Source organism: Mus pahari, chromosome 5 (assembly GCF_900095145.1).
Source record: "Mus pahari chromosome 5, PAHARI_EIJ_v1.1, whole genome shotgun sequence".
NCBI classification, from domain to species: Eukaryota; Metazoa; Chordata; class Mammalia; order Rodentia; family Muridae; genus Mus; species Mus pahari.
Genome location: NC_034594.1, coordinates 63,609,703 through 63,622,472, shown reverse-complemented (window position 1 = coordinate 63,622,472; position 12,770 = coordinate 63,609,703). Strand labels below are relative to the sequence as shown.

The following is a 12,770-nucleotide window of genomic DNA, read 5'->3' as shown; positions in this document are numbered from 1 at the left end:
ATACATTCAGGCAAAACACTCATACACATAATAACATATATTTTAAAAGAAAATACTTCTAAAAAAAAAAAGAAGCACATGACTTCTAAGTTCTAAGTCATGCCTGTTCCAGGCCAAGACTACTACAGAACAATTGGTCACATGAAGCAAGTTCACTATGGGGGTTTACCCCTAAGCCAAGCACCTGGCTGGCACTAATGGCCCAATACTAGCTAGAGGAAAGTGCTGGTGCATTTACTGTAATGTCTTCCTCCATCCCTACCACCCTTAAACAGCAGAGCTTAGATTAGAGAGAAATTTCCAGCTGTAGCCTGGAAAGTCATCTACCTTCTCCTAAGTGTTAGCACAAAGATACCATCTGCATCCTAAGTGTCATGAAAAATAAGTAATAAGTGAACGGTGGTTCAACAACAACAACAACAACAACACACACACACACACACACACACACACACACCAGCCTGAGCTCAAAGGCAGAGACTGACCAATGTCGTGGTCCTCACCTGAGGCTGAACTTCTGCAAGGCCCCGAGGACATTCTCACGAGTGATGACATCCTTGTCTTCCTCCTTGAGCCTTCCCTCCAGCATCCGCAGCACCTTTATGTTCTGGGCCAAGTACAGGCGACCTAGTAATGTGCCAGAGATGAAAACAAGAAAGATGTAAAGAACTAAGTTGATGTGTGCCAAGGCCGCTTTCTAGTAAAGCTCTACATAGGGTACACTAGAAAGCTCTAAGGAAACTATTAAAGTATATTTTTTGAGTCAGGTATGGTGGTGCATGCCTGTAATCTCAGTACTGGGGGAGCCAAGGCAGGACTGCAAGTTTGTGGCCAGGCCAGTACATACACATGGAATCCTGTCTCAGAACAGTTTACTCGATCAATGATAGACTGATAGAATAACCAATAGAAAGCCTTTCTTCCTATAAGCTGAACATAAGCAATTGTCACAGTGTGTGACATCTAACCCTGAAGGCCCTCCAAGGAGGAAGAGGAATGCAGCTGTGCCGGGAGGCCCTGGCCGTCACAGAGGGCCAGCCAACAACGGCTTCTGCCACACTCTGCTGTCTCTTAGATGTGCTCAGAGCCTGACGGAGGTGAAGGCCCTACCTGGGACACCTTAGTAAGTGTAAAGTCACTACTGACCTTCTTCAGGTTTCTGCATTGACATATACTAATTTTAAACAGGATGATGGATCTCAGTGTATAATCTTGCATATGATGGCTTATAATAAATGTTTGCCAAATGAATGGAATAATGAATCAAATAAACTTGTTGAGTATCATGTATTCATAACATGAAAACTCTTTTTATTCACATTAAAAATTCAGATGGGTGTAGTGGCATACACTCCCAGTGCTCAGAAGGCAGAGGCAGGTGGATCTCTGTGATCTCAAGGCTTACCTGGTCTACAGAGTGAGTTCCAGGATAGCCAGGGCTACACAGAGAGACCCTGTCTCGAAAAACAAACAAATATGCAAAAACAAAACAACGAACTCAAATAAGTAAGAATCTAAGGAAACTGTCCTGGGAATGTTTGAATGAATATATTTGTGAATGGAGGAGTGTGGGTGGCAAGGGATATACATGGAGAACATAGGACGATTCAGATGTCAGGTCATTCCTTCCACCATATTTGAAGCAGAGTGTCTCTCTTGTTCTGGCAAAGCGCTGTCCCACAAACAATTCTGTCTCCACCTCCCATCTCACCCCAGGAGTGCTGGGATCCACGTCTGACAAGTTAGTGGATTCTAGGGATCCAAGTCAGGTCACCAGGCATAAGCAGGAGCTTTTGCTAGCTGAGCTGTGTCACCCGCTAATGGCCCTTTGTTGAGGTTTGGTCTTTCGCTATGTACTGTAATGCTAAGTGCAGGCCCCCAAGACCAGAGATGGGAGTCCGCAATTAGATGCAAGTGATGCTATGTGACCTTGCCCCCAAGTTATTTCTGGTTGGTAAATAAAGATGCCTACTGCCTATAGCTGGGCAGAATTGAGATAGACGGTGCTTGGTGTTCCCACCAGGTACAATGTTTTATTATTTCTGAAAATTTCAAATCCTTTCAAGATTGAAGGAAATGGTTCAGTGCTTGCTAGAATAAGCTTTACTTATCTCACCAAACATATTGGCAAGTAGGAGTTATAAAAAATAGTATTACCTATCATACAATTAAAAAAATTTAAATAAGAGTTATAAAATCTTATGTATTATAAAATAAACTCCAAAGGCAAGAAAATCTGCTCTGACAGATACTCAGGCGTAAGAACTAATTTTCACAAGATATGTTAGAAATAAAATGGGAGGACTTGGGCCACTTTAAGCAGTACTAGAAAACATTCATTTTACAAGGATACCAGGTTGCTTTGCCAGGACTGCTCTGCTTAGAGGAAAACATCATCTTACCTTCAGCCAGGGACGCCAGGGCGTTGATGAGCCTGGCCATGTACTGCCGCACAGCCTCGCTCTTGGAGTGCAGCAGCTGTAGCACACTCCTCTGCAGGGGACAACCATGAGAGACAAAACGTGAGGTCAGGCGTGGGGAAGCCAAAGATGCCCCTCTGCCTGGTGAGGGAAACACAGATTCCCTGCAACTAGAACAGCAGGGCATATGTGGTGGCTATTGCTGATGGCTTTCCAGATGAGAGGAACACACCTTTAATTCAGCCCCTGTCAAACACACGGGACTATAGTAAATGGATTTATTTTTAAAGACACAAATTCTGAAGACCTGATTAAAGACCATGAGAAAAGTTACTTAAGCACAGTTCTAGACCCGGAGATAAATCACAAGACAGTATGGGCAAGGACAAATCCCCTGAGTTCCATCACTTATTCCTCAAAAGGTGAAGAGCTAGGGACAAAACCAGCGACAGTACAGACAGACAAACAGAAGACAGAAACAAAATGACTAGATTGCATTATGCTACTTCTGTGACCTCGAAGCACCGGGGCAGAGAGGGAGTATTATCTTAAGACAGTAGCATAGAGTATCTCAGCCTTGGGGCACACCAGGTCCACACCAGCAGGAAGCTACCAAAACACAGACAGGAAATCACAGTGAGAGTGTATGTCTGTCACCCCAGCGCCTGGGAGGCAGAAGCAGGACAATCTCCAGTTTGAGGTCAGCCTAGGCTATCGCAAAATACTCTCAAAAACCAATGGCCACAAGGCTGGAGGGATAGCTCAGCAGCTAAGAGCACTTGCTGCTCTTGCTGAGGACCCATATTCCAGCTATCAACCATGAGTAACTTCAATTCCTGAGGATCCAATGCCCTCTTCTAACCCTAGACATAGCATACGCATGGTGCACATACATACAGGCAGGCAAACATTCACAAACATACACACACACACATCAAAACAATAAAATCTAAAAACAAAACAAAAAAACCCAGTAGCTGGAATGTAACTTAGGAGAAGAGTATTCAAAAAATCCTGTGTTCAGGAAGGAGGGCGTGGGCAAGTAGAGGAAGAAGAGGAGGCTGGAGAGAGAGCATCAGTTCAGGAGAAATGAGCCAGGAAGAGTCAACAGAAGTTTGGAGAAGCAAGGCTCCTGAATCGTGGCCTGTACCTGATATACAGGACTCTGACCAAACCAGGCCGAGTGAAAGTGTCACATGCCACCCCCAAGATGCCAACTGTCCTTGTACCATCTTTATTTAGGCAAATTTCCACTGTAGCATAACAGTACAGTAAGTTACAGGTCGCCAGGGCACAGCCAGAAGAGTGTTCACAGTGAACACAGTGAGCATCTACTGCAGAAGTGACATTTCCACAGCCCAGGGGACAACCTTCCAAACAGCTTGCTCTCTCGGGGCTCCTAACATGCATTAACTCTTAACCTTGGGTTTTGCTTTTGTTTGTGTGTGTGCTCGAGAGTGCACAAATGCACTCATGTGGAGCCCAGAGGTGACTTCATCAATCACTCCTCAGCTTATCTTTAGGGACAGGGTCTCTCATGGAGCCTGAAACACCGATTTGGTAGACTGGCTGGCCAACAAGCCCCAGGGATCCTTGTCTCTGCCTCCCCTGCACTGGGATTACAGGAACATGTTACAGCCAGCACCCAGCCAGGTTGCCTGCCTGCCTTCTTTCTATCATGGGTACTGGGAATCCATGTGTGTATTGAACCTCAACTGACCTGCCTTTCCCCTAGACCCATCTCAGTCTGTCCTTAAAAAATTGAGATTGGCAAAAGTAAAATATTTATTTTATTATCGAAAACACTAGTGCCTGATTTAAAATCTTCATTTGAACCTTACAATGTGTGGAGGTTAGTTTTAACTGTCACCTTGACGCAGGAGGTCCCGTGCTCTGAGAGTGACGAGGCAGAGCTGACCACAAGCATGCATGCTTTTCTCTCCGTGGACCTGACCATTTCTTTTATTTTTGGTTATGAGCCTGACCTGTAACAATTGAGCCATCTTTCCAGCTCAAAGTGGGTTTTTTTGTTTTGTTTTGTTTTGGAGACAGGATCTTGCTGTGTAGCCCTGGCTGTCCTGGAACTCTCTCTGTAGACCAGCCTGGCCTCAACTTGAGATTCACTTGCCTCTGCCTCTCAAAAGCTGGGATTAAAGCTGGGTGCTGCCACTGTCTATTGTAAAATCTTAATGAGACCTTCAGATTGGCAATGCCACACCCTAAATTTGAGGATTACTAAGAGAGAAATAATTAGCCAGACAGCTCAGTTTCCCCTCTGAACAGGCCAATCCACTTTGGAGTCACGGGAACCCAGCATCAGCCTTACCAGGGAGTCATCCTACCCTGCAAGTTCTTTGCTAATTTCAGAGAATTCTAAACCATTCTCTCTTAAAAGAAACAAGAAGGGCTGGAGAGATGGCTCAGTGGTTAAAAGCACCAACTGTTCTTCCAAAGGTCATGAGTTCAAATCCCAGCAACCACATAGTGTCTCACAACCACCCATAATGAGATCTGACACCCTCTTCTGGTGCATCTGAAGACAGCTACAGTATAGTTAGATATAACAATAATACAAAATAAATCTTTAAAAAAAAAAAAAAGAAACAAGAAAATAAATAGATAAATAACTAAATAACGGAAAGAAAACAGGGCTGGGGATGATCTCAGTTGGCTGGGTTCTTGTCTAGAAGAGTATTTGCAAAACCTGACTTCCATCCCCAGTACCATATATAAGCCAGGCCCAGGCGACAAGCCTCCAATGCCAGCCTTCATCTTCAGCCTTCATAGTAGATTTGAAGCCAGCCCGGACACTGTGAGACCCTAACACTAATACCATCACCAAAACCAAACACCAAGATACCAAGTAAGAGTGGATTTGAAGGAATTACATCCTTCCATGGCTACAGAGATTATAGCATTTGACAAAATTCACTATTGCAACACCAGCCATGAACTCTGAAAATGGAGCATCATTCAAGTGGGAGGAGGAAGGAGGGGAATGGGAAAAGGGAAACTAACAGAAGAGAGGCAGAGAGAGCATCAGGCCATCTGGCTTGTTTGGGAATCTTCTCCTCAACTGAAGTAGGTCAAGATGTGAACACAGACCCTCAAGCAGATGAATAGGAAATGCTGGGCAAGCTCAGGACGTGGACAAGCCTGGAGTCTGCTAAGGGCCTCCCCACCACACAAGGCCTGGCTGCCTCTTACTCACCTGGTTGTAGCTGTGGCAATCCAAGAGGTCATTGCTGATGTAGGCTTGCAGGACTGTCTCCCTCTGCTCCCCTGGATGGGATGTAGTCAAGCGCTGTAAAGAAAAAGCAGAAGAGACAAATTCCTACCCAGGAAGAGCTAGGCCCTAAAAGTGGGCAGATGATCAAACAGCAGGGCAAAAGGGATGTCGTGTGTGTGTGTGTGTGTGTGTGTGTGTGTGTCTGTGTGTGTGTGTGTCTGTGGGGAGGGGAGGGGGTGTTCAGAGAAAACTCTAGTTCAAAGAGTGGGGCCCAGCCAGGTGTGGTGGCGCACACCTTTAATCCCAGGACTCAGGAGGTAGAGGCAGGTGGATTTCTGAGTTCGAGGCCAGCCTGGTCTACAAAGTGAGTTCCAGGACAGCCAGGGCTACACAGAGAAACCCTATCTCGAAAAACAAAACAAAACAAAACAAAAAGAGTGGAGCCCAGGCTACCTGTAGAACACTCCCAGTGACCCTATCCAAGAGGGACAGATGAGCAACAGGTTGGGGAGGCAGATGGGAGAGAGGTTGGCTAGCTGGTTGGAATCTGGGAAGGCATTCAATCTGTTATATTGTTATATGCATTCATATAACAGGAAGAAGGTTTGGAGGGAAGTATGTGGCTCCACAGCAATCCCCATGCGGCATTTTTGGCACAGTCCTTTAGCAGTCCCTCTTCAGTGGTGATCTCCTCCTTCCCTCTAAAGGCCTCTCCTTCCCCCTGTCTTTGTGTCTACTGGCTCTGGCCTGGCCCTTGCCCACGCTGCCCGGGGCAGGCAGTCTGTGCACCTGACAAGAGCAAATGCGATTGCTTTTCCAGGAGAATAAACACCCGCAGTTCAGAATCGGCTTCTGCCTGAGGACGATGTGGTGTGCTTGACACATCCTGGTCTGCGGCGTGGGCAAAAGCCAGGCTACAGCCAATAGACACCACAGACAGGAGGAAGGAAAGGCCTTCAGAGGGAGGGAGGAACTGCTAGCTGACCAGATCACCACAGAAGATGGGGCTGCTAAAGGACTGCCTAAAATGTCACGTGGGGGAAATTACTATCGAACCATGAGGCTGGATGGGAAACGGGAAAGAAACAAAGGCAAAGGGAGCCTTTCCTGGTTATCTGGTTATTCAAGTTTTCTCCTCTGAGGGAAGAGGTCCAGGGAGTGTATGGACTGCATCACAGCTGGGTGGCCAAGCAGAGTGAGTGTGGTAACACGAGCAGGCCAGGGTGGGCGGCCCTCGGCGATCACACTCCATGCCCACCCACCTGGTCAACAGGCCCCTACAAGCAGGGTGAGTGTGGTAACACAAGCAGGCCAGGGTGGGCGGCCCTGGGCGATCATGCTCCATGCCCACCCATCTGGTCAACAGGCCCCTACAAACCAAAGCAGAGACTGCAGGTCCCTCTTGGGTCCCCTGAAGCCCCATAGTTCCCAATGAGGCCAGTTAGCATCACTAGACGCTAAGTACCCATGAGGACTATTTCTACTCAAGGGTAGTGAGGCTGCTTGAAGAAGTCTGGTCCCAGGGTTCTCTGAACTATGGGGATCCACCAAGGAGCCCGACACTACTCTGGGGTGAGTTAGAAAGCATTGTTTGGTGAAAGATTCTCAAAGTGTGGTTCAGAGAACTCTGGGCATCCCCAAAACCCTTTCATGAGAGCAGAGGGGCACAGGCATTTTCACACTCACAGTAAGATGGGCTCTACCGTGCCCTTGATCAGTTCCTCAGAGGTTGGCATGTCCTCCCAGAAGTGGACACTGAAGACAGGGACAAAGATGCACAACACTGGCATTCTTCTCACTTGCTTTGTTGTCTGGGAAACAACTATTGTTGTTTATGCTAACATGCCATTTATTTATTCTAGTGGGAATGATAAGTAAAGCATGGGAACCCAGACTAGGCCTGTAAGTGTTTGTCCTGAGGCCTACCCAGTGTGGCTACTGGTCAATGTCTGTTCCCAGGGCTCTCTGGAGTTGTGACCGGCTGGGCCTGCCTACATACTCTAACTAAAATGCAGGTCCCAAGTTGAATACAGCATGTGACCAGGCAGGGGCTGGATGGCAGGGGCGGGCGGCTGCCACATCACACACAAAGGTGACATCAGTTGATAACAGTATAGAATGTGTCACAATAAGACCAAGGCCTGTTTCAGGAGCTGATTTTCTTCCTGGGATTGGGGGAAGGGCCTTATGATGTAGCCCTGGCTGGTCTAGCTCCTGCTGTGTAGAGCAGGCTAGCCCTGAATTTACAGACCTCTAGCTCCCTCTGCTTTCTGTGAGCTGGAGTAAAGGCTTGTGCTCCCACACCTGCCTGGAGCCAGCGAGTGGCTTTTGGCCTCAGGACTTGGTGGTGGCAGGTAGCAGGAAGGGGTTTTTAGTACAGGGGCTATGTGGTACCAGCCAAGTTACCAGGTCGCCTGCCAAGAAAAGCAGTGTTGTGTTGGCTTGGCCTCTCTGCTTTTTGTTTTTAACATCAAGGGGAAGGTACCTACCCAGCGCAAAGCCTGCAACAAGAAGGCTTTCAAGCGGTCACTCCCCCAGATCAAATCCTTCTTCAGCTTCTCATAATCCAGGGAGGGCAGTAACGGGACATCCTTCAGCTTCCTGTGTAGTAGCACCCAGCACCACAGCAAGTTCAAAGAGAAGAAGGGGCAAAGGGTGGGCACACCATTACATCTCCTGAGCATCAGTCAGGACACCCGCTTAGACTGAAGGATCCTGAAGTGGCCCAACTGCCACCCAACTCAGCTCCCAGAATTCCAGTGTCAGCCAGATCAGCCCTGCCTGTAATACTGGATGGATTTAATGTAGTTAAATTTAATTCTTCTTAGATTTCAGTGGTATGCAAATTTTCTATAATAAGCATGAGTTACTTACATAATAAGAAAAAATTATATACTAGGTTTTGTTTTAGTTTCTGTGTTCAAATAGAGTCTCACTGTGTGGCCCAGGCTGACCCTCCCACATCAGCCTCCCAAGTACAGTGATTATAGGCTGTGTCAGTCACAGAAGTCCAACTCCCTAAACCCATGCTGACTTTTTGAGTTTGCTAACTGCATAGGGCTTGTGTAAAATTCTGACACTGGGAAGTCCCGTGGAGGGCTGGAGACACGGCTCAGCAGTTACGGGTACTTACTTACTGCTCTCACAGGGGATACAGGTTCCAGTCCTAGCACTAATATGGTGGCTCACAATCATCTGTAGCTCCAATTTCTGGGAACCCTGCAGTAGGAATGCTCACTGTATCTAGGGTAAACCTTAGAAGGAAACAGTTCTTTTTCACTGTCTCTAGGGTAGACTTGTTTTTCTGAAGGGGCTTTTCAGTCTTTGCATGACCTTGGTCGGGGACAGTCCTGGCACACCTGGAAGGTCTTGTATTGTTAAGTACTGCAAACACCGCACAACGGGACTACAGTTGCAGAGGTCTAAAGTTTTCCTTCAGGAAAAGCGGATTAGATTAGGGACTTTGGGATGAGGAACTTGTTTTACATCCCCCCCACCCCCAAATAGCTTTTGTTTAACAATAAAATGTCTTTGCATGGCTGATCAAGGTTCCATTCCTGCTGCCTTAGAGCCTGAATTACATTCCCTAGTACCCCACTTTCTTTGATTGACCAACATTACAAAGAATACTGACAGGAACCAATACCCTCTTCTGGCCTCTGCAAGCCATGCATGTGGTGTATACACAGGTAAGCTGGAACACACACATACACAAAAATAAATGCATTTCAAAAGAGAATTCTTAAATAGTTTTTTATATCTCATGTTTACTATAACAAGCTGGGTATGACAGCTAACTTGGAGGCTGAGACAGGAGTATTACTACAAGTTCAAGGGTAGCCTGGACTAAATTGTAAATTCTAGGCCAGCCTGGGCCATACAATAAAAAAGTACTAATTTTAAAAATGTGAAGTGTAAATGAGCCCTTGTTCCCCAGAAGAATACTGCAATTGCAAAGCCCTGTTTGTCTCTGTTCAACAACTGGGACTTCCTCCAGAGGGAAGGGTGGAGGAGGGCTCTTGGTGGGCTGTGCAAACTGACGAGGGGAGGTGTGAGTACCCACAAGGAGTATTACCAAGGGGCCCAGTATTCTTCCACTGATCAAGGAATTGGGTCATGCCTCCTCCCATGTCCTCTTAACATCCTCCACAACCCCACCCCTTGTTTTCTGCAGGTGACCCTGCCCTTACATCACTAAGAATGCTAGCCAGCACTCAGAGTGCTTACACCCACTGTCCAACGGTGTACTGTATAGTCCCCACGGCAAACTCATCATCTTCCTCACAACAAGCCTGCAGTAGTTACTCCACTCGGCTTGTTTCACAGTAAAGAAGCAGAGGCACAGTGGCACAGTGGCACAGGAAGTGTCCCACCTCCACAGCTGGCGGCAGAGGTGGGATTTTAACCAGGCTAGTAGTGTGCTGTGAATCACACTATACTGCCACTAAATGGCAAGACTATGGGAGACTCAGGAAGGGGGCAAGCAGGTTGCAGCCACCTCTGCTTGAGCCATCTCTCTGGTGACTGGTGAATATGCTCGCTTGCTTAGAGGTTAGCCAGAGAATTAACCACGGTCAGGCTCCCACTTCCTCACTGCTGCAACACAGCTGGTGAGGTATGCATGTTACACACCTCTGTGGTGACAGCCTAACTCATCTCAACAGGGAAGCTGGGGATAGGCAAAGCTATCCTGAGGATGTGGTCTCAGTGTAGGCCAGCAGAAGATATGGGACCTAAGACACTTTAATGTCTGCTGACAGTGGGATGACAGAATTCATTTCTAGAGAATACCACAGGAATAAGCCAACAGTTTTTTGTTCTTGTTTTTTTTGTGGGTTTTTTTTGTTTGTTTGTTTCTGCTATTTCATGCCACCTTACAAGAATCGATGTTAAAAAATAATTCTGGTTCAGCACAATTTATAATCATTGGTATAATCATTTATAATCATTTCCTTTCATGGTCACATGTAGTAAAATATTTAGTAAACCTATTTTGAATTCCAGTTTTACATATAGAAACAAGGAGGGAACTGGAGAGGTGGCTCCATTGGCGGAGACCTGGGTTTGGTTCCCAGCCCCCACATGGTGTCTCCCAACCATCGTAACACCAGTTCCAGGGGATCTAATGCCTTTTCTGGCCTCTGCAGGCACCAGACATGCAGGTTATATATAGACAGACCGACAGACAGGCAGGCGAAACACCCACACACACAAAAGTAAACACATCTTTAGAACAGAATTAATGAAAACTCAAAAAAATGATTACTTACTCTGGTGCCAAGGAGGCTCGTAACATGGTTGAGGCCTGGGGGGGGTGGGGTGGGAGAGGAACAAACAGACCGAGTTAAACGCTGACAGCAGAGCATCACCAGCCCAAGCCCTCTAACGGCACATAAGCAGCCATTTGCATGATAGACATAAACAGTTTATTTCAGTGTCCTCCAAAGGCATATGATTTTAAAGCTACTACTTGGAAGGAATGTACCACTAGGCCTGTGTGGGTCAACTGTCCTTGGTCTATTGAGACTCTTATTCAAACTCAATGAAAACCGGTGGGATCTCCTAGCCTCACTCAGAGCCACCAAATCTTAGACAGCACGAAGAACAAAAGCAGTTTGGATTTTTACATTCTTTTTTCCTAGTAAAGTATTTCTCTTTAAGTACAAGGTAATGCTGTTTTGTGCCAAGCCAAACATGCCACTCCCCAGGTGCTTAAAGAAAAAAATGACAATTCCCTTTTGCCTCACCACCTCACTGGGTGCAGGCTGGCTTGTCACCTCCTTTACGGACAGGCACCCTGCCTCACATGGCCTGTGTGGTGAGTGTGTGTGTGTGTGTGTGTGTATGTCCTCATGTTTTGTCACTGCGAGCACTGCCGAGTTAAATAGGAGGACCACAGAGGATAATCACACTCTACACGAGGCACATGTCTGGCAACATACATCAAATGTAAAAGAAAATTGAGAATGGGCTGGACTGGTATTGGGGATTCCTACTGATTCTATTTGCCTGTGGGTTTTGTTTATTTCTATCTGTTAGGTGTGGATATTTTATTTATGGGTGAGACTGTTTGAAACTACCTTAAAAAGACAAGGGGAGAAAACTTAAGCAGAGGGAAGAAAGGAGACATGCCTATTGAGTGCCACCAATTCCTGCCAGTGAGGGACACAGAGGGACTCTCTCCTTTGGGAGTTTCTGAAAATATGTCATTCTCATGCCCCAACACTGGGCATCTAGAGATGCCCAGTCAGCAGGAGACTGTTGTACAAGTTCCTCTAAAGCCCACTGACACTAAGGAAGTGTCTTACCAGTGACCCTGGCTCTGACAGCTTCTCTCAGCCAAGTTTACAGACCACCGACTCCAGAATCAAGCTCCGTGTTTTTTTTTTGCTTGTTTGTCCCTCCCCCACCCCATCCCACCCCCCAGACAGGGTATCTTTATGTAATCCTGGCTGCCCTGGTCACTCTGTAGACCAGGCTGGCCTCAAACTTGGAGATCTACCTGCCTCTGCCTCCTGAGAGCTTGGATCAAAGACGTGCACTCCCCTGGCCTGGCCACATTTCACTTCTAAATGCCTCATGACTATATACGTTCAAATAGCTTTTGCAGTGCTGGGATCTGAGCTATACTCTTAGCAGTTTTAATCCTTTGGTGTCTTGACTAAATAAATGACTTCTTCCTATTATTAACTTACCGAGCCGTTTGGAAACAGGTCTGAGATGCCATCTAGAGAAATCTCAGCTAATAACTCATCCCACACGTTAAAGACAGCAGGACAGGAAGGCGGTAAGCCAGCTGGGGTCAAGTAAGAACACGGAGCTGCTACAATGTTACTATACACACTAAATGCAAAAAATCAATAATAACTCATTCCTAATTCTCCCAATAAAACTCACTCCTCCCTAAAGAAGTCTTCTATCTCAGGCTTCCTCCTTCTGAGGCTGACTACCAAGGTCCAGCTATCAAAGAAGTACTGAAGTCCAGCAATTAGAACCTGCCTTTGTCTCATACCTAACTAAAATTAAGCACCTCATCCTAACTCAGGGTTTCCCCTTGTACCTTTATAAGCTGTGGGCGATGTCTGTCCCCTCACTATCCAGAGGCAGTCCTTTGTCCCCGT

The 12,770-nt window shown here is 46.6% G+C and overlaps 1 protein-coding gene across 2 annotated transcripts in view; it reads right to left on the bottom strand.

The window, feature by feature from the left end:
• The window catches only part of Armc9 (armadillo repeat containing 9), a 126,124-nt gene that overhangs the window by 77,817 nt on the left and 35,537 nt on the right, over positions 1–12,770 (bottom strand). For both annotated transcript variants that reach the window (XM_021198006.2, XM_029538986.1), the window contains exons 10-14: positions 10,920–10,954; positions 8,139–8,250; positions 5,632–5,724; positions 2,403–2,493; positions 504–627 (exon numbers count right to left, since the gene is read on the bottom strand). In XM_021198006.2, coding sequence (XP_021053665.1) covers positions 504–627; positions 2,403–2,493; positions 5,632–5,724; positions 8,139–8,250; positions 10,920–10,954 — 455 coding nt within the window. The remainder of the gene's footprint in view (positions 1–503; positions 628–2,402; positions 2,494–5,631; positions 5,725–8,138; positions 8,251–10,919; positions 10,955–12,770) is intronic.